General features: G+C 36.3%; 1 protein-coding gene across 1 annotated transcript in view; it reads right to left on the reverse strand.

Moving 5' to 3' along the window:
- LOC126175921 (hemocytin) overlaps nt 1-27,853 on the reverse strand; it is a 486,280-nt gene that overhangs the window by 92,462 nt on the left and 365,965 nt on the right. Inside the window, exons 54-59 of the mRNA XM_049922991.1 lie at nt 23,716-23,843; nt 18,855-18,980; nt 16,337-16,551; nt 9,661-9,866; nt 7,631-7,813; nt 866-990 (exon numbers count right to left, since the gene is read on the reverse strand). Of these exons, the coding sequence (XP_049778948.1) occupies nt 866-990; nt 7,631-7,813; nt 9,661-9,866; nt 16,337-16,551; nt 18,855-18,980; nt 23,716-23,843 (983 nt within the window). The remainder of the gene's footprint in view (nt 1-865; nt 991-7,630; nt 7,814-9,660; nt 9,867-16,336; nt 16,552-18,854; nt 18,981-23,715; nt 23,844-27,853) is intronic.

Consider the following 27,853-nt stretch of genomic DNA (forward strand, 5'->3'; position numbering starts at 1 on the left):
CACCTACCAATGAAATGAAGATATACCAGGAACAATGTGTGATTTGGATTCCACATTACACTATAAGTCCCCATTTCCCTGTAGGATTAAAGGGATAAGTTAAGGACATGCCAATCACTGAAGTGGCAACAAAACAAGGAATTTCAAATACATGGCTCAACATCCATCTCGAGGGACTCCCAACCAATCATGTGATATGAATATACCTATCTTTTGATGAAACTGATTCACAGAACGTGGTACTGTATGAAGCTGAAATAAATTGTAAAATGCTAACATACCAACATATCAGATGTAACTTGTAAATCACCATCATGAGCATTATTTTAATTCTTGATCACTATAAAGAACATGCAATTTATATGCAAGGACAGAGAGAAGTTGGGAATACCCAACTCTTTCATCAATAACATCTATGTGGTATCAGAATCTCTTACTCAGTTTTAAACAAGAAACAGTAATAAACAGATGGTAATTGATATAACTGAGGTAGCAGCATTTTTTAGAGTGAGGCTTTATGTTAATTTTAATATGCTGTATTTATTTTGAGTAACCAAAAGCTGTAAATAGTAGTTCTATGTCAGTTAATTATTAATGGGCTCATACCTGCTGTTCACTTAATTTTGTGTACACCTTGACCCATTCCTTTTGATTGAAGGTCCTTCTTTATGATAGTATACATGGACTCAATGGATGAATGAATGAAAGAATTCAAGAATGAATATAAAAATTACATATTTCTTGGGCATTTTAAATACCTTTTGAAGATATTAAGCATAACGTATATTTTTAGTGCTACATATAATTATGGCCTCATTTCTTCTAAGAGTGAAAATTATAGTATAAGCAAATGTTAATTTCTTACTTGGAAGTCGTGATTTCCAGTTGGATTGACATCTTGGGCAGCAATGTAGCTGCAGTTACCGCTGAATGTATAGTTTTGCTGATCAAACGTTACATATTGTGGATCACCAAATCCAGTACAAACACCTATAATAAGACAATTGCATAACTAACAGTAATAAAACTATGTGCAGAGTTAAAACTGTTTTAGACATAGAAGAGAGAGAGAACAATTATAATGGAATATGCAAACTGTAAAAAATAAGTAAATGTTTGTGAGATTTATTCATGTTGTCCATTTATAAGCACAGCATTTTTTTTTTTTGCTAAAAAACCTTCAGATGAAACATCTCCATCTGTGCTCTGCAAACCACTGTAGATCATTTGGCTTTGTATCATGTATTTGGGTTTCTACCCATTCCACATTATGTATGGAGTAAGGGAAGACTGATGCCTTAAATGCTTCTGTGCATGTTTCAAGTAGTGTAATCCCATCTTAACAATCCACTTGGGAGCAATATGTAGGAGACTGTACAGAGTGGGTGAGAAGTCCCTTACTCCCGTAAATCCTGTTTAGTATAAATGTTATTACGCAGGTTGTTAGCTATGTTACTTCTTGTCCATTGTTTGAATCAGTTCTTAGAATTCATGTTTACATGCTTTCACAGTTGCAGTTATTTAATTTGTAACTGTGGCAGACATGAGCGGTCATAGTTAGACTATTGAGGTGCGCATAGTGCCAACACACAGTGCACATAATGAGAAAGATCATGGGAGCATTCCAGCAAAGATTCATTAAGGCTCCACTGTGAAAGGCAACACTTCTGGATTGGGGATATGTGCTTATACTTTTGTCAGTTTTAAAGAAAGACTGCGGAGTACAAGGGTGCCAGGGCCTCTGCTTCAATTGAACAATCTCCTATGAAGTTGACACATAAACATGCTTCGGAACTTGGTACACCAAGGATGACAATGTGAGTTTGCATGAAAAAAACCCTTAAGGTCAGAACTTTTAGACTGGCGTTCATAAGTGAGTTATTGGATACAGACTGGCATGAGTGTGTTTTAGCATGCTGTGCTTTGTTAACTCAATTACTAAATGCAGTGAGATGTGCTGAGATTATATTTTCATATCAATGTGTCATTTATTGCAACTTGTGTGTCAGAAATATTGTCATAAGAGCCAAAGAGAATCCTCATTAGACAGTCAAGTTAGAAAGGAACCTGCCTCACATAATGATATAGGCAGCAATGACACCTCAACATCTGGTTGGACTGTACTTTCTTGAAAGGACTGCCATTGCACAAATTATTTACACATATTGCAAACATGGTTAACACCTCAGCTTCAGGAGAGAGCCTCACAGAACAAATGCTTGCAGCGAGATGGGGCACTTCCTCACTACTAGGGAGATATGGAGACTTCTTACCCACCCTATAGTACTTTTGTAGATTCCTCATATAATATTTCATTTCAAAACCTCATTAGTTAGGATGGACACTGTTTGAAGGTAGTTGCCAACAGATGTTACATATTTGTTACTATGCATGACACACAGCTGTTTAATTGTCTTTTATTGTTTTTACCATTTTTGGTTTCACACCATTATATGGTATATGTATACATCAAAACAAAGCAAGAAAAAAGTAGAAATGCATAAAGTACATATATGGTATAAAACAATACTCGCAAAAGATCAAATATTAATCACACGTCACATTATGTCATGTCGATATGGCAGTCCATATAATTACCACCCAATCTGAACTGCTGAACATCTACAAAACCAAACAGGTATTGTTGGTACACAAGAAGTGGTGCCTACATTTCATCACTTGATATCTTTTTATGCCAATTTACTCTTCAGGACTTCAGTGAATCGTTTTCTGGATCTATGTCTGTCCATACACCCAATATTAAAAATTAAAAATGTTTATTTTTATTTTTATCTTAGTCCCTTGTGTTACACTCTAGAGTTATTATTTATTTATTAAATATACGGCCTCATGATAGTTTTTCTCTGATTCCAGATGCCACTGTAGCAAACATCAACTAAAATGCTATCTTTGTTTCAGTATTCATGGATTTGCTCATTATGAGCTTCAGGTAGTTCCACAATGCACAGTTAGAAAGGATTAACCACTTTTTCATTTCTGAAGTTTATTATGAGATGTACTCTAACTAGAAGAAACAGTTTTACCTATTCAATTACAGATTTTATGGGTGTCATGTTTGTGGCAATTATGAACACTCTTGCCTACTATTGAAAGTTTCAATATTTTGAGGTTTAATTTATACTGTTTGAGTGTAGAATATATTGAACACTAACAAAATGGAACTGCTTGAAATCAAAAACACAAATTTTCAGTTTATATTTACAGAGTCTGAAACCAGAAAGATACTCTATCATTATTGGCACAAGTAATTCATTTTACAGGTTGTAATTAATGGAATCTTTTGACAGCATTATTTTATGTAGAAAGTCCTAAACGAATACAGCACTCTGTAGTTTTGAAAGATGTGTTTCTGTTAAAGTACTAGGCTAATGTGTAGCTTTATAACTGTTTTTAATTTCCAGAGTGGTGCAGTCTTACAACATTTTTAGCCCTATGGTATTGCTAATTTGTTGTTTGAAACATTCCCTGAATATTAAAGGATTTTGTGGTAAGATTTGTGAAACTTCAGGACCAAAGATGTTGATCAATTGGTTAATAGTTTCAACATGTTTTCTTCAGTTTGATAGAGGAGAACAGGTATTTTCAGGAGCTTGAAGCATTTGTGTTGTCTAATGAGAAAATGAGGTTGGAGAAGCACAGTGGGAAAAGAGATTCGGTCTTTTCAGAAACAACTATTCTCATGTGAGCAATGCGACATCTTCAGGAAAACCACAGTATTTGACAAAGACTATGTGTTTGACAAAGATCATGTATTTGACAAAGACCATCTGAATATTTTCCAACATGACCTATGACTGTACACCTAAAATTGAGATGGTGTGATTAATTGTGACCAGTAAACTATTGTGCAAAATTTGTTCAGCATCAGTTAGCTCTTAAAAATCTATCATTCCTATCAAATATTTTTATATGTGACAAAAAATAATGATGGCTTTATGTCAATATCAAAAAAGAAATCATTTAGGTTATAGCTTTTGAACAAAAAAATAGCAAAATATCATTTTCTTTATATTCAAATGGAAATGTCGTGTGGCTAGGGCCTCCCATCGGGTAGACCGTTCGCCTGGTGCAGGTCTTTCGATTTGACGCCACTTCGGCAACCTGCGCGTCGATGGGGGGGAAGTGGTGTTCATCCAAGATATTCTTGCAGAAGTCTGTTTCATAAGTTACAAATATTAACACTTACCTCTCAATTCATATTTTCTTTGATGATTTTTGTTTCTAACAACCTATCTCTTTTTAAAACTAATAGTGAATGTCATGATCATAATACTAGGTCTAAAAATGATCTACACAGGGATCTGAAACATTTAAGTCTTGTTCAGAAAGGTGTTCATTATTCAGCCACAAAAATTTTCAACTCCCTTCCATCAGGTATTAAAGATCACATTAATGTCTTACCTACTTTTAAATGTAAATTGAGAGAATACCTAATGGTAAATTCCTTCTATTCTCTTGATGAGTATCTACAGATAAAGCAATGATTTTTTATACTGATAAAAATTTGTTTGCTATAGATCACATTAACTGTTTAATTTGGAAAATGTACTATATTTCCTTTTTAGGTATTGTTTTATATTACTTGAGCTATACCTTTGATTTGATTTTAACCTACAAACTTATTCATAATCTTATGGTACATTTTTGTCATTTTATATATGTGTATTATTTGTTTAATTTGGAAAATGTACTATATTTCCTTTTTATGTATTGTTTTATATTACTTGAGCTATACCTTTGATTTGATTTTAACCTACAAACTTATTCATAATCTTATGGTACATTTTTGTCATTTTATATATGTGTATTATATCTGTTGTATGTAATCATGACTCATTCCACATCCTTGTGATTTATCACAATACGGATTAATGGAATACGAAATAAATAAATAAAATAAATAAATAAATAAATAAATAAATGATGATGATTAGGACAACACAATACCCAGTCCCTGAGCGGAGAAAATCTCCGAACCAGCCGGGAATCGAACCCGGGCCCTTAGGATTGACAGTCTGTCATGCTGACCACTCAGCTAGCGTGGGTGGACTATATTCAAATATGAAAGTTTTATATTCACACGACAGATCTAACACAACTGTTATTAATGTAATTATTTTTCAAATAGCTCAATTACTGTTCGTATTTCTGATTTAATTGAAAATTGTAATTTCATCCTAAGTTATTGACAATTGATTTGTTAATTATGAATTACCAAAATGACATAAGAAAAGACTGTTGACATGCAAGTTACAGAGTTACTTTGATATGTAAAATCTTTGTTTTTGTTTAGTAAGGTAGTTGGGGGTCAAAGTATTTCCAGACATGGAATAAAAATATTAAAAAGTGAAGACAAATGCCTGAAATGTTTTATTATTGTCTTTAATGTATTAGATTAAAATGTCCAAAATCCTCTAGCATCCATGTAAGAGAATCACATGCCTCAAGAATGCTGCGCCAACAATAGCAAACTATTACAATGGACACTGAGAAGAAAGATAAGTTAAAATAACTATTTTCACCATTACTACTGCAAATAATGTGCTAACGCTTCTCCCCTCATCTTTAGACTTACTGAAGCTGAAGAAAATTGATTCTGATGTAGTTGGCTGAAGTGGCTGAGCGGTTCTAGGCACTACAGTCTGGAACCGCTACGGTCACAGATTCGAATCCTGCCTCAGGCATGGATGCGTGTGATGTCCTTAGGTTTAAGTAGTTCTAAGTTCTAGGGGACTGATGTCCTCAGAAGTTAAGTCCCGTAGCACTCAAAGCCATTTTTGATTCTGATGTAAACACTGTAGATGCACAAATGCGAGGTTTCGAAAAAACATTTTTGTTTCTAATAATTATTCAACAGTGACACAGTGAGGTGTGTTAGAAGTTACAACTTGAACAGTTCAGAAAAGCTGGTGCTGGTGGAGAGAATCAGATGGCACATGCTGTAAAGCAGTCGTGGAAGTCAAGAACAGTGTGTCATATGGCAAGCATGGCAACTGGATGGTCGAGCTGTCCATCGGCCACAGTGTGCTGGTGGCCATTCATATGGACAGACAGCTTGTTAGTGGTCATGGTTTTGTAGAAGGGCAGCAGTGTTTGCAGCCAAGTTGGTAGACCAAATTACTGCTTTCACAGGTGGCCCTGTCTTTGATGGGACAAGAGATGCCTGTGACAGGACTGCAGTAGGCGGTAGTGAGAGGACGTATGGAATGGCTGTGCCTTTTATCTATGTCTTTATCAACTTCATTCTAGGTGATAAAGGCATAGAGAAAAGGTACTAAGCTTGTTGTCTAATTTAGTACTGTACTACGGTTTTCATATGTCACTAATAGGGAGTATATCTATACCTAATTCAGTTGATGCCAAGAGATTCACATGCACCAAATTTATTTTGAATTAATTTTGAATGGCTGTCAGTCATCATTAATATCTGTTCTTCCACACATGTGAGGGAATATGATATGTCTGGGTGTGCACGAGATGACAGTATCTTGGGTCTTGATTCCTCATAGTCTCATTCTCACTGGTGCAGGAATACAGAGTAAAGCTGTGAGCATTAAGTGATGACTGTACAGAAGTATGTAGGCAGTGTGACAATTTCAAATTCATTTCAGATGGCTCTCAATTGTCATTAATGTCTACTCATCCAGACATGCAAGTGCCTCTGCACTTCTGCCTCGACTGACATCTCTGCCCAAACTCTTTGCCTTTAAATATGTCTGCTCGTGTCTGTATATGTGTGGACGGATATGTGTGTGTGTGTGTGCACGAGTGTATACCTGTCCTTTTTCCCCCCTAAGGTAAGTCTTGCCGCTCCCGGGATTGGAATGACTCCTTACCCTCTCCCTTGAAACCCACATCCTTTCACCTTTCCCTCTCCTTCCCTCTTTCCTGAGGAAGCAACCGTGGGTTGCGAAAGCTTGAAATTTTGTGTGTGTGTTTGTGTGTTTTTTTATTGTGCCTATCTACCAGCGCTTTCCCGTTTGGTAAGTCATGGAATCTTTGTTTTTAAACTATCATGTCATGTATTCTGAAGTCACAATATATTTGACTGAAATTTTGTTCATGTATGAGAGTTTGAAATCAATAAAAAACTATTTAAAAAGTTTCAGACAACTAGAGCCACATTCTTCATTTGCCTGAGACTGCAGTCATGTGTGTACGAGTTGCGTTTGCATGCATGCATATGTGTGTGTGTGTGTGTGTATGGGTGTGTGTGTGTGTGTGATCTATTTTTGAAGATGGCTTTCCTAGCCGAAAGTTTTATTTGTGACAGTCTTTTTGTTGTCACTATATGTGACTCAGCATCTCCGCTATATGGTGACAACTACTTTCCTTTTAATTTGATTTTCCATTGTTTTATTTAAAAAGTTTGATACTTGTATCTCGATACCAATATATTTCAATTAGTTGTTGTTCCAGAGAATGCCTCAATAGGTATTTGCTTTGTGAAATTTTACTGATTAAACCAAAAAACAATTTATTTTCTAGAGGAGGATTCACTCAAATATACACAAACAATCAAAAATAAAGGATGTGCAAATTTTATGTCAAAAATTAAAACTTTCAAAAAGGGATGACACAAAGAATGAAAGGAGGCAGTATCACTTACAATCTCTACACTCTGTTGGCAGGACACATGTGTCTCCACGACGAACCATGCCATCTGGACAGAAGCAGCCAGAGAAACAAATCTCACTTGTGATGGGGCAAGGCTCTCGAAGTGTATGACATGTAGGTTCACATTCATGGCGATAACACTCCAGATGCTGCAATGGAGGTGCGCATGAGGCGGCTGTGAAGGAAAGATACCAATACATTAAAGCCAATTTCAGGTTCTTAACAAAACTAAAGTATAACACTTACCACTCCATAAATTATTTCCACAGGTACCAATAAAGTCCCTATTTCAGGATGAATACTGATAATGGTGTGTTATGAAGTTAAAGATCGGGAACAATGATGTGTTTTATTCGGTGTGATGAATGCATAGTGTCTGTTCTTTCAGACATGTCCAAAAGAACAAAGACCACACATTCCCAAAATTTGATTGGCCTAGCTGGGCTTTGCATTCACCTTCTTTCATGCAGATGCCCAAATATGTCTGACCTCCTGTGGGAATCTCAGAGAGCGAATATGGAGGAAATGGACAGGGGCTGCAGACAGGCGGCACTTGATGGGAATGTGGATCAGCTGTGAAGCATGCCGAGATAGTCCGTGCAGTTGTGGTAATGCTGTGTCACAGATGGCGCAGTGGTTAACACGCTTGCCTAGTAAGCAGGAGATCCTGGCTTCGAAGCCCGCTCCGGTACATATTTGCACTCGACGCCACTGATACCTGATGCAGCTAAGAGCAGTGATCCCACCCTTTCCTTTCCTTTCTTCCTCTCTCCACTTTCAATTTACATATAATCTTTTACATTTATCTGGCACCTTTCCAAAACAAGTTGCTATCAATACATCCTCATTTTTTATTTCAACCTTTGGGGATCGACTAGACAAATGTCATTCCGATTGCCTAGAAATGTCTGCTATTGGTGCCTATAAATGTCTGCTATTGGTGCACTCCATGTAACTTTTATGAACCGTATCGAAAAACTGGGTTAAAATATGTTTTATAATTAATGAGAAAGTTCTGTTCTACAGAAACTGACAAACAGATTGACAGAATTTGGACACTGCTTGCATTGTGTTGTGGCTTCTCAATAAATGATACTATCTGAAGAAACAAAGTTGCATAAATACATGAAGCTTTTGACTACATTGTTCCTACTTTCTTTTGAACGTTCAAATTGAGTGTTTGGATTTAGAGTCATTCCCTGGGCATCTGTCTTTCTTCCATTCTCCCACAAACCTGTAAAAGTAAACATTATCCACAGACGATGGCAGGCTCATTGGTACCATCTGACTGCCATGCCATCCTCTGACAGTGGCATCATTGGATGCTTTATGGAGGGGCACTGGGTACACACATAGCCGCTGCTGCCACTGTCAATTTTTGTGACCTGGAGCCGCTACTACTCAGGCAAAAAGTTCTTTCACTGCCACCATGTGACTAAGTGCACCCTGTTCCAGTCCTCCCACGAAGGAAAAATCCCTGGCAGTACTGGGAATCAGACCCAGGCCCTCCAGATGGAAGTCAGCTGCACTGACACTCAGCTTCAGAGGCTGACAGTTTGATTTCCTGCCTGGTAAAAGATTAATTTCTGTTGCACAAGTTCTTAGCGTCTCTAGAACTGTGACAGTGTTAAGAACTGCAGCGTTAATTACTGATACAAGTTTTCCCAAGAATCACAAAGGGAGGGGCATAATAACAATATTAATAATAATAATAATAAATATTAATGTTATGATTTTACAGGGCTTTGGGGGACATAAAGATACTGATTGTCACTTTGTTTTCCTCTAAAGTTTTTTTTCCCACTTTATACCTGTGTAGCAAACTGAATCTAATCTCAGTCTCTGCTGCAGCAGGAGCTGCAGCATATTGTCATAAAACAGGACATCATGAAAAATTTTAGTGAATTATTCGATAGTGCTAACAAAACAAATATACCATTAACTAAATTCTCCTTTGATGCTTGACAGAACATAATAATAATAATAATAATAATAATAATAATAATAATAGGATTTACTTACGACAATCATTTTGGATTCTCCAACCAGTGAGATCCAAGCTGCTGTTCTGCAAATGGCACTGGCTCACAAACGTCTCCAAAATTTTGCAGTGGCAGCCATTTGGGTCAGAAACTGAGGATTGTAAGCAGGTGCACATGCTTTCCAAGCAGTCAGACACAAAATGATTGAGTTTCTCTACAGATGCACACTGAGATAATGGAGGATCCCTTGAAAAAGAAAGAGAAAAAAAAGCTCTGCATAATGTTAATGATTCAAAAAGACCAAAATGAGGAAAGATTTCTTCTGCATTTGTAGGATAAATCATTTACTGATGACTTCCCATGTTGCTCTCATTGAAAAATTATCTTTTATTACACAACCAACACAAAAAATGAATGTAAGTCACAGACTGCAGAATAATGTGAACAATACGTATACGCTCTGAGCATTTATTATTAGAACCAAGTGCAGCTGATTATGATAAACAAGTTATCTCTTTTGACAGATACCATCAGGCTTGTTTTCCATACTTTCCTTGAGACACTGAGTATTGGTATTTTCATTATTTATTAATTTTATTCATCCAATAAAGTATTTTTACATCATTTTTGAATACATTTTCTGAAAAATTTTTAAACATATTTTTGGAAAACTGTTTTGAGCAGCTAGTTTGGCAACCCATATACAATGGAAAAAATCTTAAGCCTTGTAGCTACAAATAGGCTGGACTTTATCAACAACGTCAGTATAGAAACAGGGATTAGCAATCATGATGGTTCAGATGGAATTCCAGTTTGTTTTACAAATTATACTCTACGGCATTGGTCTCTTACCTAGCTTGCAATTATTGCAAATCCCTCACCCATTGCAAAGTCCCAAGTGACTGGAAAAAAACACACAAGACTCCTGTACGTAAGTAGGGAAAAAGAATGGAGCTGCAAAATTATTACTTCAGTTTGGTGAAGAATCGTTGGACATAGTCTCAGTTTGAATATAATAAATTTCCTTGAGACTGAGAAGCTTATGTTCATGAACTGGCATGGTTTTAGAAAGTACCACTTGTGCAAAACTCAGCTTGCTCTTTTCTCAGGTGATATGCTACGAACTATGGATGAAGGTCAACAGGATGACTCCATATTGCGGAAAGCATTTGATATGGTGCCCAATTGCAGGCAATTCTGTTAATGAAGGTATGAGCATATGGAATAAATTCACAGATGTGAGTGGCTCAAATACTTATTAAACAATAGAACCCAGTATGTTTTCCTCAACAGCGAGTGTTCCTCAGAGACGAGGTTATCATCAAGAGTGACACAGGGAAATGCGATAGGACTGCTGTTGTTCTCTATATACATAAATGATTTGGAGGACAGGGTGGGCAGCAATTTGCAGTTGTTTGCTGATGATGCTGCGGTGTACAGTAAGGTGTCAAAGTTTAGGATTGCAGGAAGGTACAAGATACTTTGACAAAATTTCCAGTTGATGTGATGAATGGCAGCTAGCTGTAAATGTGGGAAAATGTAAGCTGATGTAGGTGAGTAGGAAAAACAAACCTGTAATGTTTGGATAGAGCATATGTAGTGTACTGCTTGACACAATCAAGTCATTTAAATATCTGGCCATAAGATTGCAAAGCAATATGAAATGGAACAACCATGTGATGACTGTGGTATGCAAGCAAATAGCTAACTTCAGTTTATTGGGAGAATTTTAGGAAAATGTGGTTCATCTATAAACTGTATATAGGACACTGGTGCAACCTATTCTTGAGTACTGCTCAAGTGTTTGGGATCTGTATCAGGCCAGATTAAAGGAAGACATCAAAGCAATTTAGAGGAGGCAGGCTGCTAGATTCATTACCAGTAGATCCTAAAAACTGGCTGCTAGATTCATTACCAGTAGGTCCTAAAAACTTGTGTTATGGAGGTGCTTTGGGAACTCAAATGATTATCCCTGGAGGGAAGGTGACATTCTTTTCACGGAATACTACTGAGAAAACTTAGAGAACTGGCATTTGAAGCCGAATGCCAAACAATTCTATTCCCACCAACATGCCACAAAGGTAAGATACAAGAAATTAGAGCACATAAACAGAGTAAATTTTTCATTATGTATCTTCACAACAGAAATAACACTTATCAATTTAGCTGAATATGAAATTAAATAAAATAGACACAAATAGTTAAAAAATTCCAATCAGATCACTACTCTTAAGTGAAAGAACTTCTCATTGCATGTCTCATAGTTGAATGAGCCACAATTTTCTTGAAATTAGTTTTTATTACTGGCTACAAAAAATTACTACAGACTAAACAGTCTGGTATGTATACTGAAAATGTTTAAAACATCTGCAGAAATGCTGGTATGATGTCAGAGTAGCACACAATACTGAGAAAAATCTACCAATTTTTCCATACTAATTTTATCACCAAATATTACACAGAAAAATCAATCTTCTTTTTAAAATTTTGTATAGCAACTATGCTATACACTTCTGACAATAAAGAAAATCCAATTTAATCTTTTGGCCAGTGTATCGAAGAAGTGACTGCAATGTATTATAAAGAAAATTTACCTCGATAATATCATTCAGTTTCTAAGCATCACAATGTCCATATGTAACTATAAAAATGATAAAACTTGATTCTTATGTTCATACCGGATGCAATGGAACCTGCATTGAGAGGAGGTAGTTCTTTTCCCCAGATAACCATGTAGGTTTCATAGTGTAAGCTCTGACAGTGTTCCTCACCATTTCTTGTAATGTGAAGTTTGAGTGAAGTCAGAAGCAACTTTTTTATTATTACAAATTATTCTGCTACTGCAGGGCTTCCACTTAGATTAATAAAGGAATGTGGATTACTACCACACAGACTACCACTGAGAGTTAAAAATTTTATTATGGTTATATACATCTGGACTTTATTGATGACAACACTTTTATTTTCGAGTTAGTTTTTGAGCCAATTTATATTTTGTTTTACATATTAAGAAGTGCATTCATCCTTAAAATAGCCTTTGCATTAATTTTTAACTGCACAATATAATGCTAACATTTTCACTCCTCATAAATTTAATTTTACTGTGGTACTAGAGCCCTGAGTAATTTGATTTCCCATCCTTCCAGCATAAGCTCCTCTGTACATGTAGAAACTGTCTCCCCAACATGTCCTCCATTCTCATAATTCCTCTAACCTAATAGCTGCTATCTACCTTCCTCAACTGTCCCTCTCATTTGAGCTTACTCTCTATTCCTTCCCTTTCTCAACATGTATCCCTCCTTTCCCCCCTTTTAATTTTTAACTTTCTCTCTCATTATAGTTCATGTTCCATTCACCATCACATTGCAGTTATTACCATAACTATACTTCATCTCGCCAACCCTCTCTCTCATTGTAGATCATGCTCCATTCACCCCATGTTGCGACTGTTACCATATTTATCCTTCATTTTGCCACCTCCTCTAGTAGCCACCTGTTATCCCCTGTCCTTGTGCCTTTTCCTGCTCTCTCCTTGTCATCAATATATTCACAACTCCCAGTTACTCCTATTCTTTTGTCTCCATCCACAATAATCTCTTCACACAACCACTCATAAACAGTCATTCCCCAATGGATGTGTGTGTATGTGTGTGAAAGAGAGAGTTATGTTTTTTTTATTTTTTTTATTTATGACTAGAAAATGAGCAAAGCCTCAAAATATAATTTTGTGATTTATTATGTGTGCTTATCCAGCATCTATCATTCAACTAATTGTAAATGATTGCTTTTGCTAATTTGTTGTGTGCAGTTACCATGCTGGAATATCCACTTAGTAATATTTAAAACACAGGTCACTGATAATGTAAATATTTTGTAAGGGTGGACAAACAAGCACTGAAACTGTTCTCCCCCCCCCACCCCCCTCAAACCCCATGAGAATCAGTGCGGACCTTTGTATTCACTCATGCAATAATTCTTGTGAGGTAACAGGTGCATTCAGGAGACTGAAATATAGCAAATGTTTTTTCAAAAATGTCTGGGTGTTGGTCTTTCAATTCAGAAAATTATTAGCTTGACATCAGCACTGCCAATACTTGGTGATACTGGAGCCAATAACAAGTAATTTTTTACAGTGAACTGAGTCTGATATTCCAATCTGCACTCAGTTTCAGTCAGTGTAACTTAGCAGTTTTTATGACTATGAATTTGAACTGCAGCCTTGTGTACTAAATTCACAATTCAGTGTCTGTAATCCTGTCAACCAGCATCTTCCTATTAAATGAAGCCACTTTCAAAGTAACTATTCAGATCATACATTTGCCAGTATCATAAACAAACATCACCACACCAAACTCTAAATATGCTTTGAATTTCAATGTTCTGCATGTGTTAACAGCTCAAAAGTTAATACATTTACTGAATTGGAGTTTTGAACATAATTACGACTTTTACACCTGAATTGTGATGGTGGATGAGTATTTGCACTCTAATTTTTGATAAGATATGCTTTTTCGAGCATGATTACAAACTTGAAAAATAGTGGCATGTTATTTCAAATAATATTAAAAATTTAAAGTTTTTATTTGGGTCAATTTCTGAGCTGTAAAAAGAAATCTAAGTTAATTTTTATGTCTATTCTGATAGACATCTAGTGGGTATGATGAAATATCAACAAAGTTAATTAAAGAATGTGATTCTGAGCTAAGTAACATATTAAACTATCTGTGTAACCAGTCGTTTATCAGTGGAATATTTCCTGAGTGGCTGAAATATGCTGAAGTTAAGCCACTGTTTAAGAAGGGAGATAAAGAAATAACATCAAATTTCCGTCCAATTTCACTGTTGCCAGCATTCTCAAAAATTTTCGAAAAAGTAATGTACAGTCGTCTTTATAACCATCTTATCTCAAATAACATACTGTCAAAGTCACAGTTTGGATTTCTAAAAGGTTCTGATATTGAGAAGGCTATCTACACTTACAGTGAAAATGTGCTTAATTCATTAGACAAAAAATTGCAGGCAACTGGTATATTTTGTGATCTGTCAAAGGCATTTGACTGTGTAAATCACAATATCCTTTTAAGTAAACTAGAATACTATAGTGTAACGGGAAATGCTGCAAAATGGTTCAAATCTTATATCTCTGGCAGGAAACAAAGGGTGTTATTAGGAAAGAGACATGTATCAAGCTATCAGGCATCATCCAACTGGGAACTAATTACATGTGGGGTCCCACAAGGTTCCATTTTGGGGCCCTTACTTTTTCTTGTGTATATCAATGACCTTTCATCAGTAACATTACCAGATGCCAAGTTTGTTTTGTTTGCCAATGATACAAACATTGCAATAAATAGCAAATCAAGTGTAGTCTTAGAAAGATCAGCCAATAAAATATTTGTGGACATTAATCACTGGTTCCTAGCCAATTCTTTGTCACTAAACTTTGAAAAAACACACTACATGCAGTTTAGAACTTGTAAGGGGTGTCCCAAGAGTATATGTCTAATATATGATGACAAGAAGATAGAAGAAGTGGACAGTGTTAAATTCTTGGGATTACAGCTTGATAATAAATTCAACTGGGAGGAGCACACCACAGAACTGCTGAAGCGTCTTAACAAATCTCTGTTTGCAATGCGAATTTTGTCAGACATAGGGGATATAAAAATGAAAAAGTTGGCATACTATGCTTACTTTCATTCCATAATGTCATATGGGATTATTTTTTGGGGTAATTCATTAAGCCAAGCTAAAGTTTACCGGGCACAAAAATGTGCAGTAAGAGTTATATGTGGTGTGAACTAGGGATACTAACTACTGCTTCCCAATATATTTATTCCTTAATGAAATTTGTCATTAAAAATATATCACTTTTTCAAACCAACAGCTCAATTCATGGAATCAATACTAGAAATAAGAATAATCTTCACAAGGATTTAAAGTCACTTAGTCTTGTACAAAAAGGTGTGCATTATTCAGGAACACACATTTTCAATAACTTGCCAGCAGCCATAAAAAGCTTAACAACCCATGAAATTCAGTTTAAGAGAAGCCTAAAGGATTTATTGGTGGCCAACTCCTTCTACTCCATTGATGAATTTCTTAGTAAAACCAACTGATTTGTATATAAGTACAACATAACTTCTGCACAATTTCAGTGCAGTAATGTGTTCATTGAAAATTTGTGTGTGTATGTGTGTGTGTGTGTGTGTGTGTGTGTGTGTGTGTGTGTGTGTGTGTAAGTATAATCTTACTTCTGCACCATTTCAGTGCAGTAATGTGTTCATTGTAAGTAAGTATTACAGTAGTTGTATTACATGTTTATTACCTTATAAATAAATAAAAAACTTTTTTATTTTAAATTCAGTGCATTAGTATTTGTAAAATGACTCTTAGTGTTCATTAAAAAATGATGATCATTCCACTTGGGACCTGTGGAATGGTACATTAGCTTACTTGTTTTAGTTGTAAATATTTGTCGTGTATTGTTGTTTTTCTGACATGTTCCACATCCTGGAGGACCTCCTCACTACAGATCAATTGGAATAAAAGTAAATCTAATCTAATCTAATAGCATAGTTCTCCATGGCTGATTTGTTGAAAAGAACTTCTATTTATGCAGCATAATTTTCAGTCACTGAAGTCTATTAACATGAATGACATACAAAATCAACTAAAATAAAAATGAGAAATAAGTAATTGTTGGTTGTTCATACTTGACTTTGTTGCACAGACGGAATGCCACATTCTGAATATCTGCAGGGCATGCCAATTGCTTGCAAGCTTCAGGGTTGTCTCCCAACATCCAGCTGTCACCAAAACTTTCAAAAGTCAGTGCCTGTGTACCACTGGGAGTTCGTTTATCATCTCCTGGGATGCCATTAAAGAAACCACAAAGACCATCTACGGCACCCATTAATTTTCCTGTCACCTGGTTTAAAAATAAATGAAATCAAATTGAAATAATCTTTACTGAAATACACATTTGTTGTTATTTTAATCCCCCATTATTTAACAAGATATAAATAAATCAGTATAAATATCTTAATGTTCTATTTTACAGTGACACAACAGTGAAGTTTTAGTAATTATAACAGCACTCAGATAAATATTGAGAAAAAACTGCATCCTTCTGCATCTCACTGACAGACAGTAGACACTAGTCCTACATCTACCACAACAAAAGCATATTCCACATACAGTGGATGAAAAGTTGAAAAGATTCACTAGTTTTTGGACACTGGGTAAGGGAAAATAAAACATGAGACTTTTAAGGGGAATGCCATCTGGATCAGAGGACACACCGAAAGGGAGAAAAAATCTTTTGTTATTTATCACAGAAGCTATTGGCACATTCAAAAGGTGTTCCCATATGTCACCACAGAAATCTTTGACTATATGTCCAATAACACAAAATGTCCACTTTCTACCAAAGCAAGACAGTATAAATAGTGTCATGTAAGTCAATTTGCTGTTTGATAATCTGCAAAGACCTAGCATGTAGCCATTCATTCAGAACTGTCAAGTTTGTTCCGAAAATATGACTGTCAGTTCCCTGCTACTTTTATGATGATTTGTTCCTACTATCATTTGCTTTTAATTTCATTTTAGTAAGTGCTTCTCTTATCAGATGATTTTACATTATGGGGTGTGTTCACTACTGAGTTGAAGTTGTAAGACATGACCTTAACAGGTGGTATTACAAACCACAGTGTAATATTTGAATGAAGGATAAGCTGTAAAAAGATGTAATGACATAGCAGTTGTTCTGTGGAGTCTTTAGGATGCCTTGACAAATTGCTACCTACGAAAATTTCTTTTTGGAGTTGCATGGAAAAAATTCCAATTTATTAAATACTGGATCTAGTCTGTATGTAATGTCATTGCCTATGTAGACTGGTAGGGTACTTCATATTGAGATCATATGGGGAAGCTGTTGCTTCCATTCCATAGTACCTCTTGTATTTGGAATCTATGCAGGTGATGACTGTACCAGTGACAAATGCCACCCCAATCCATATTTTGCTACTTTCCTCAGATACCCCTTGTATTTCATTGGCCCATTTAAGATATCTGCTCTTACTAGTGGCTATTTTAGTTGTGGTACAAACAGTTGCACACATCAGCACTGAGAAGTAGGCAAACCTAAAAATTGAATCAGGTTCTTGTTTCAAGAGTCTGTGGACTCACTGTACAAAACTGGCACGACCTCATCAATAAAACCAACTAATGCATTAAAATAACTTTCCAATACTGAAGTGTATTCACTTTTGATGATATATCAAGTGCATTCCTCTGCAAAACATAACAAAACACAAAATACTTATTTTATTTGTTTTCAACTCTTTGCCTTTACAAATGTCTGCTTGTGTCTGTGTATATGCGGATGGATATGTGTGTGTGTGCGAGTGTATACCTGTCCTTTTTTCCCCCTAAAGTAAGTCTTTCCGCTCCCAGGATTGGAATGACTCCTTACCCTCTCCCTTAAAACCCACATCCTTTCGTCTTTCCCTCTCCTTCCCTCTTTCCTGATGAGGCAACCGTTGGTTGCGAAAGCTAGAATTTTGTATGTATGTTTGTGTTTGTTTGTGTGTCTATCGACCTGCCAGCGCTTTTATTTGGTAAGTCTCATCATCTTTCTTTTTAGATATATTTTTCCCACGTGGAATGTTTCCCTCTATTATATTCATATGTATATGTTTTCTAATTCAGAAGGAGTTTTTTGTCTGAGAGCCTATCTAAATACTTTCTCTATGTGGTGAATAGTAATCTACCCTATTCTTATTGTTGAATATAAAACCTGGTTTGAAGAGCATCACTAGCTGTGTAAAATTCTTCTGACTACCAAATTTACATAATATGAACCAAAGAAGGCATTTATGAGATGTAATGAAGTTGTGTAAAGCTAATGAATAGGCATAGGTGGTTTGAAGAGGTATTGTATCTAAGTATTAATGTTACACTGAGTTCCTGCATTTTACTGAGAAAGAAGTATTGGGAATGCACCACATGTTGCTTGCCACATTATTGTACTGTCTTATTTACTCAATATTTTATTCTGATTTCTTGGTGTGGAATACTTGTTTTTCAACTGTTACTATAAAAAATTGTCAACAAAAATGAGTAATTCTGTTCAAGTGCAGCAAGAGTACTTATTTTGTCACCTAATAATGATGCTAAGCTTGTGTATTTATTTTATTGGAGCAAACTTTTAAATAATAAAAAACTACATACCCCAATTTTCACTGATGCTTGCTCATCCCATGTAACCCAGAAACCATATCGGTTCGACTGGAAGTACAAACTGTCACCAACACGGTTTACCATAAATTCTTTGTTCTCAGAAGCGATGTTTGAAATCTGAAAAAAGAATATATTTTATAGCTTAAAAATCATGGTTAATTTTGTCTAACTCAAAACATTAAATGAAGAAAATATTCAGTTTAACAGCAGACAAAATTCACAATACCACTGTAAGCCATTATAATAAGACTTATAATCACAAAATGTTGTTACAGTTTCTGACATAATTTACACTTATACTACATTCAGTGAAGTACCAGAATGTCCAGAATGTGGCAAACATGTGTTCTGAATGTAAAAATACATTTTCATACATTTTGCGCGTGCGCACACACACACACACACACACACACACACACACACACACACACACACACACACACAAACTTGTCTTACTATGTAACATCACCCTGTAGAGTACAGGAAGCCTTAAGCGATTAAGAGGAAAATTAAGACTCAGGCAAAATGTTGTTCATGTATGGTCGGGACGCATGCTCTACACAGGTAGTAATCATCAACAGGATGCACATCAACAGGATGCATCAATACATGTGAGAAATGGACTTTATATTACCTGGGCATGTGCATTGTGTTTGAACTGTCTTGTACAAATGCTGTCACAGAGAAATGTGTATTATAATATATGTGCAACACTTACATGTCAAGTGGGCCACAAAAATCATGTCACTGTGTGATGTGCTTCAAATCACTATGCATTATACACATGACATCTGTAAAGGTTAGCAGTACTAAACAGAACAGGTTTTCACCCATGGACACAGTTCTACCACTGGTTGCTTCATGTGCTACCACCATACTGATGGTTGTGTCATGTCTCTTCACTCGTGATGCCAGATTTTGAATAGATGACATTATAATTGTACAACACGTGTGTGGGTGCATCCATGATGACCTCAATGAGAAGTCACTAATGATCTTGCCATTGAATGTTCTAAATCCATTAAACACACACACATACACACATCTCGATAAGCAATGCAGGCTATCCTAGAGAGATTGGAATGAGACAGATCAGGATTTATTATGAAAGCCACATAAAACTCCCAGATCAACTGAGACGTAGCAGGACCCCAAATGCTTTCAACAAACAAATTTGAAAATATGGAAAATTATATGTCGTCTTACAGGAGTCCAAGTTCTGGTGTTGCAAGTAAGAAATGAAATTAGTTGTGGTGAAGCAGGTAGTAAGGTCATTGCTACTGTGTTGCAGAAAAAGCTGTTTGACTGCATACTGCTTGTTATTGGTGTTATCCACACAAAGTCTGTATCCATTCACACTCAACGACTGCTTAAAGACCACCATGTTGACATGCAAAGCTGAGCATGAATACATGTCAGTTGGTATACAATGAAAATCATCTGACAAATAGTTCACCATGTGATGGATTTGGTCTCTGCAAAGAGGAAGCTGGCATTATATTGATAAAATGATGTATTGGGCAAATTTGGCAACAGGTGTGTTCACAAGGCTATGAAAAATAGTTGCTGTTGTGGTCTTCAGCCCAAAGACTGGTCTGAACAGCACTCTATGCTACTCTATCCTATGCAAGCCCCATCATCTCTGAATAACTACTGCAACTGACATTTCTTTGAACCAGCTTACTGTATTCATTTCTTGGTCTCCCTTCACAATTTTTATCCTCCTCCCATCAACACTTACCTTTAACATTAAAATTGATGATTCTGTGATGTCTCAAAATATGCCCTATCACCCAATCCCTTCTTCTGGTCAAGTTATGCCACAAATTTCTTTTCTCACAAACTCTGTTCAATAATTTCTCATTAGTTACGTGCTATACACACCTAATCTTCAGAATTCCTCGGTAGCACCATGTTTCAAAAGTTTCTATTCTCTTCTTTTCTGAACAGCTAATCACCCGTGTTCATTTTCATGTAAGACTACACTCCTCACAAACAACTTCAAAAAAGACTTGCTAACATTTAAATTTATATTTGATGTTAACACATTTCTCTTCTTCAGAAAAACTTTTCTTGGCATTCCTAGTCTACATTTAATATCCTATCTACTTCAGCCATCGTCACTTGTTTTAACACCCAAATAGCAAAACTCATCTACTACTTTTGGTGTCTCACTTCCTGGCCTGCTTTCCTCAGCATCACCTGATTTAATAAGACTACACTGCATTATCTTTGTTTTACTTTTGTTGGTGTTCATTTTCTAAATCCCTTTCAAGACTCTGTCTGTACTGTTGAACTCTCTACAAAGTCCTTGCTATCTCTGAAGACTTGCAATGTCATCAGCAAACCTCAAACTTTTTATTTCTTCTCCCTGATCTTTAATTTCTTTTCCAAATTTTTCTTTGATTTTCTTCACTGCCTGCTCAATTTACAGACTGAATAAATTCAGGGACCTCAGGGGTCTTGTTTCAACTTATGTCTTTTAATACCCTGTCACTTTTTTCTCACAGGAAAAAGGAAAGTCGTGACTCACCTTACAGTGGAGATGCTGAGTTTCAGATAGGCACCACAAAAAGACTGTCACAAATAAAGCTTTCAGCCCATAAGGCCTTCATCAAAAATAGATGACACACACACACACACACACACACACACACACACACACACAAAGACACACATTTTCCTTTTCATAATATTGTTACATTCCATCCTGGATTTTCCATTGTTTGATTTTCTCATATCTCCCATCTTATCTCCATTATCTTCTTACTCGCTTTCTATAATATTGCTCTAATTTTACTTCCCTTGTTTAGCCCTCTATATATTCCTTCCACCTTTCAGCTTTCCCTTCTTTGCTTAATACTGGTTTTCTGTCTGATTTCTTGATATTCATAAGGATGCTTCTGTTTTCTCCAAAGGCCCCTTGAATTCCTGCAGGTGGTATCTACCTTTCCCCTTGTTATACATGTTTCTATAACCTTGCATTTGTCCTCTAGCTTTTCCTTCTTAACCATTTTGCATGTTCTGCCAATTTCATTTTCTTAAATATCTGTACTCCCTTTTGCCAGCTTCATTTGCTGCAATTAAGTTCAAAATCTCCTGAGACATATAAGGATTTCTACAAGGCTTTGATCCTCTGCTGCCTTCACTATACCATCTCTCAATGCTATCCATTCATCTTTTACTGTATTCCAAGTAAATTACAGTCAGAGGCAACATCTGCTCCTGGAAATGGCTTAGTTTAAAATCTGGTTCCAACATCTCTGTTTCACCTTTGTATAATCAATCTGAAACTTCAGAGGTTTACCAGGTGTCTTTCACGTAAACAAGCTTCTTTCATGTTTCTTAACCAATTGTTAGCAATGATAAAATTTTGGTCTATGTTAAATTGTACCAGCCAGCTTCCTTTTTCATTCCTTTCCCATGGTCCATAATCTACTACTACTTTTCCTTAGCCTCCCTTCCCCACTATCAAATTCCAGTCCCCCATCAGAATAAATATTTCTCTCCCTTAACAATTTGAAGAATTGCTTTTATTTCCTCATATTTTCTTTGAATCTCTTCATCATCTGCAAGTGTAGTTAGTATATCAGCTTTACTACTGTGATGGGTGTTTGCTTCATGCCTATCATAGCTATGATAATGCACTCACCATGCTGTTCATAGTAGTTTACCCACATTCCTATTTTCTTATTTATTATTAGATCTACTACTGTGTTACCACTATTTGATTTTGTATTTATAACCTTGTACTCATTTGACCAGAAGTCCTGTTCATTCTGCCACTATACTTCACTTATTACCACTATATCTAACTTCAACCTATCCATTCATCTCTTTTAAATTTTCTATCCTACCTACCCAATTACAAGATCTAATATTTATGTTACAACATGCAGAAGGCCAGTTTTGTTTTTCATAATGAAAGCTTGCTCCTGAGTTGTCCTTGTCCGGAGATCTGAAGGGGGCAATTTTACCCAAGAGGATGCCATCACCATTTAACCATATGGGAAACCAGCATGCCCTTCTGCAAAATAATGGCTGTAATTTTCCCTTGATTTCTGCCATTTCAGTACCAGGACAGCAAGGCCATGTTGGCTGAAGTTACAAGGCTATGACAGTCAATCATGCAGAGTGTTACCCCTGCAACTACTGAAAAGGCTGCTGCCACTCTTCAGGAACCACATGTTTGTATGACCTCTCCACAGATACCTTCTATTGTGGTTGCACTTACAGTACAAATATCTGTATAACAAGCCACCTCACCTTGGCAAGGTCCGTGACTGAAAATAAGTAAATTGCTTACGTTCCAAGACTGACGGTCTCACTATATTTAAAATGTGAAATCCAACAACAAAATTTAGGCAAAAATAATTGGTCTCACACATAATTTCTATTTTCTTGTGATATCGTATTCACTGCCAATATATTCTGTCTACAACCACCAACAGATATTTATCATAACTAGAACATAAGTGAAAATAGTGATAAAAATAAATAAAAAATAAAAAAGGCTTTATGCATCCTAATGTGACTGAAAATTGGACAGATGACCAGTTATTGATCAGCTACAACTGTGAAAAAAAGCAAAGAAGAGTAAAGTAAGGGTAGAGAGAACACACAAGTTATACATATATATCGTTCTCAAATATGAAATCGTTAAATAAGGCAAAAGTAGCAGGCATAATGTAAATTCTGAGTTTTTCTCAGTGCAGTTGACTGATATGTTCTGAGATTTGTAGCTGAGTTAACAATTTATTTTACGTAACATTCTGGAGGCTAAAGTTACAGATTTCAGTTCTGAAATATGGTGAGAAACACTAATGAAAACTACAATGAAATTACTTCTTACCTGGTCAGGTGCATAAGTATAATCACTGAATTCAACATTCAAATCAGACCGAAGATTGACATAATCTGCATCATGTTTTATGTGCAGGTATGGAGAGCATTGCATAATTGTTGTGCAGTTCCGATTAACTGAAATGCAAAAATTTTATACTATTATGAGAGCCATCCTGCACAGGAGGAGCAGTCATTATAGCAATTACCACACACAAGGTATGTATTTACAAAGATATACCAGTACTCTGATAACTTACAAGATAATATAACAGCACAATGCTATTGTAATAACCATAACACAACTAATATTTAAAACCAAGATACACTACTGATGTTCAACAATAACATTTATTTTAGAGTTCATTGCGCCACTTCAACTTTCTAGGCCATCCTCAGACAACCTGAGACTAAACTACCTACTCCACATAACACCAGCAAGAGTTTATAGTTGAGCAAGTTTGCAATTTTCTGAAGATATGTAAATCTTTATGACTATATATCTATACAAAAACATGTGCATAATGAAATACTCAAAGAAGCTACAAATAAATGAAGTCTGCAGTTGAAAAAGAGTACATATTTTTGGAAAAACAATCTTTGCACACCTACAAAGTCATGCTCATATATGGACTATTTCATTGGTCTTAAGTTATCTGAGAGTAGCCTAAAAGTCAGAAGCTGGTTCACAAAAAACTAAATTATTCTGGAATATCAATAAGTGTATTTCAATTTCCAACATGTCCATGTTCACCTAAGTACCAGTGGAATATTCCATAAACACAACCCTAGCTGAACAGGCCTTGAAACGCCCAATGGTGCCGACTGATCACTGTGTCATCCTCAGCCAACAGGCATCACTGGATGCTGACATAGAGGGGTATGTGGCCAGCACACTGCTCTCCTGACCACTGTCAGTCTTTGTAACCAGAGCTGGTACTTCTCAATCAAGTAGCTCCTCAGTTGCCCTCATATGGGCTGAGTGCACCCCGCTTGCCAACAGTGCTGGGCAGACCTGGACGGTCATGCACTCAAGTGCTAGTCCGGCAACACTTAACTTCAATGATCTGATGGGAACCGTGTTACGTTTCATACAAAACTGGACATTGAGAAGATTCACCATATAGAGGAAATGTTGAGTCACAAAGAGGCACAACAAAAAGATAGCTAACATTTAAGCTTTCAGCCAGAGGCCTTCTGCTTGAGTAGAAAGCACACACATTAACACAAGCACAGTTCACACACACATGACCACAGTATCTCATTGTTGTTTTTCCATCCCGGATTTTTCACTGTTTAAAATTGGACAAATCTTTATGTTTTCTTTGAACAGTAACATACAGAGACAAACTTCACTTAAAATTATAAACAATTTCTCAAGAGGATATTATTTTTAATATGTATTTCACACATAAAGGGCTTTTCATTTGATCACAAATACCTTATCAAGATTACTTGAAATAATGTCCTACACATGTGTCAGACTGGGATTCAAATGCAGAAGTTCTCCTATCTCTGGCAATCCTGTTACTGATTGAGTACATGCATGCATGACTTATGAGCCACTTACAAAACTTCAGTCTCCCAGTATTTCTTTCCTACTTTCCAAACTTCATTCAACCTCTCACACCTACAGTGGCTGAAATCAGATAAAGACAGAATTCCACAAGATTTTTCCTGGTTAAAAATACACTTTTTCTAAGATGGAAAAAACATTTTCCTTGGTGAAAATACACTTTTTGCTAGGTGAAAGTACATTTTTTCTGTGTTAAGTGATTATATACTTTCCCTTCTGAGCTGTAGAAGTTACAGCACTGTGCTTGGTGAAGGTTTTATACACTGGCATAGAACTTACCAGCACTTTAGGAAATGAAACACATAAAGAAAAAACTTGTTTCTGAACGACCTTTGATGTGCAGCTTTTACACTGCATATTTTCGTATTATGAAAGAATAAACACAAATTCCACCAAATACATCACGATAGCTTCCAAAGCACTGAAATTGAGATTGTGACGTGCTTTTGTCAGCCAATCGTAGCTCATATCATATGATCTTGCCAGCCAATGACAGCAGGTATTCGGAGCATAGGGCACATGATGTAGCCAGCCAACTGCAACATCATTGTTAAGTTGCACAAACACACAAATAAGAAAAGTTCATGATTTAAATCCATATACAAACAGAATAGCTACAAGAAAAACTAAGTTTTTACATTATTTGTAATCATAAAGTTTTTCCAGTGTTTTTCTGAGGGTGTGGCTAGGAAGATCCTAAGAGCATAGCTTAAATTGCAGTAGCTGAATATTTCTGATGAGGGCAATTATAAATTTCACTGCTGTGCACCAAGCATTTCGTGAGTTACATAGCTGTTCCATCAAACACTTATTTTTCCACAGAGAAGCCAATTAGATGTGAAATTACATGTTTTTGGAGGATAATTACACTTTTTGCCATCATTATTGCTTAATTTGTAATCTATGAATGAACTAAAATAAATATGAAAAACTAAGCTTGAAACTTGGTCTTTTTTAGTTTGTGTTACATTTTAAGATATATCAAACACCAATGAGCCAGTAAAAATTTAAGTAATGGCATAAATGGCTGATCTTGTAGGCCTGAGATTTTTCTAAGTGGCTGGTCCTCAGTGTTAAACTTTGAATGAGAGTTTAACACTCTGATTTATGAAATTTATGGCCCATTCTCACTTGTAAATTCATCTTGTGTAAAAGCAAATTTACTTTGAAAGTAATGCTTCTCAAACCAACACTTGCAATATTTTCCCATGACCTGTTAGAAATGTAAACAGTTGTGACATCATGCTAATCAAAATGAGGCCCACGAGAAAGATGCATCGAAAGTAGTTTGTTGTTATGAAGTACTACATAATCTTTGATGCATCTGTTTACATTTGGGTATTAAAGCAGGTTTCTGCAGTCATTTCCTGAATGTGAGATGTTTATCACGTGACATAATTGTCATAGATGTCTGACAGTTACTGGCAACTGTAAATCACCAACAAGTTGAGAAGACTAACAGTCTGTGGCTCCTGATTTGCAAAAAAGTCTGGTATGATATTGGTTGATGAGGGCAGTGGTTCTTTGCAGTTGGTTCATAGGGTTGGTTGATGGTTAGGAACATACGTGAATGTCACATTGTTAATCTAATGGTGGACTACGTATGGGGGGTTATGTCTGAGGAGGTGCTAGTTAGACCTTCAGTATAATGGGTAAGGGACTGCTCAATACTGCAGATCGGCCAAGCTAGATGGTAGAGAGTTTTTGGTGTGTCAGGAATGGCAGTTAGCAAATTAGTGGTAATGTTGATGGTTCGTAGGCTTGACATGAACAGAGGTTCATAGCAATCCATAAGAGAGGTGGAGGTCAGTGTTAAGGAAGGACTGGGGAAGACTAAGTGAACTGAATGGGAGAGAATGTGGCTGAAGCTGTGAAGGAATGAGGATAGTGTCATTTGACCCTGGCCCCAGACCGTGAAGATATCACAATGAACCTGCACCAGCCAATGGGTTGTAGTTTTAGGTGGCCCATAAACAGGCTGCCACAGAAGGATGCCATGCAGGTTCCAATGGCCATTCTTTAGGTTTGTTTTGTATATTGCCCTCAAAGGAGAACTGGTTTTGTTTGCGAATGGTGTCTGTCATGTGTATAAGGAATGAGGTGGTGAGTGTGGAATCAGTAGGACATTGGGAGAGGTAGTGTCCAACAGAAGCAAGGCCACTGGCATGGGGAATATTAGTGTAGAGAGTTGTGGCATCAATATTGAAAAGTAGGGATATCATAAGTTATACGGTCATTATGGTTAAAGGAGTTGTAGGAAGTGAGTTGAGTCTTTGATAAGGGAAATTAGTCAAAAATACTAATTCTTTTTAACCACCTACAATGGTGTGACCACATGATAAAGTTTATGGATTTTGGGAATTATGTAGAAGGTGGTTGTGTGGTTAGTAGTTGGGGGGAGGAGAAAGATGGACTGGGCACAGATCCTGGTATGAACCTGAGGATTTGAGTAGGAATTTGAGGTTATGTTGAACTTTCAGGGAGCGTTCATTTTGGAAGTGCTTGTGGATGGATGGGTCGGCAAGTGGCAGATAGATTATATCAAGTACTAATGTAGTTCACTGTGAGAGTG

Source organism: Schistocerca cancellata, chromosome 3, assembly GCF_023864275.1.
Source record: "Schistocerca cancellata isolate TAMUIC-IGC-003103 chromosome 3, iqSchCanc2.1, whole genome shotgun sequence".
Lineage (NCBI taxonomy): Eukaryota > Metazoa > Arthropoda > Insecta > Orthoptera > Acrididae > Schistocerca > Schistocerca cancellata.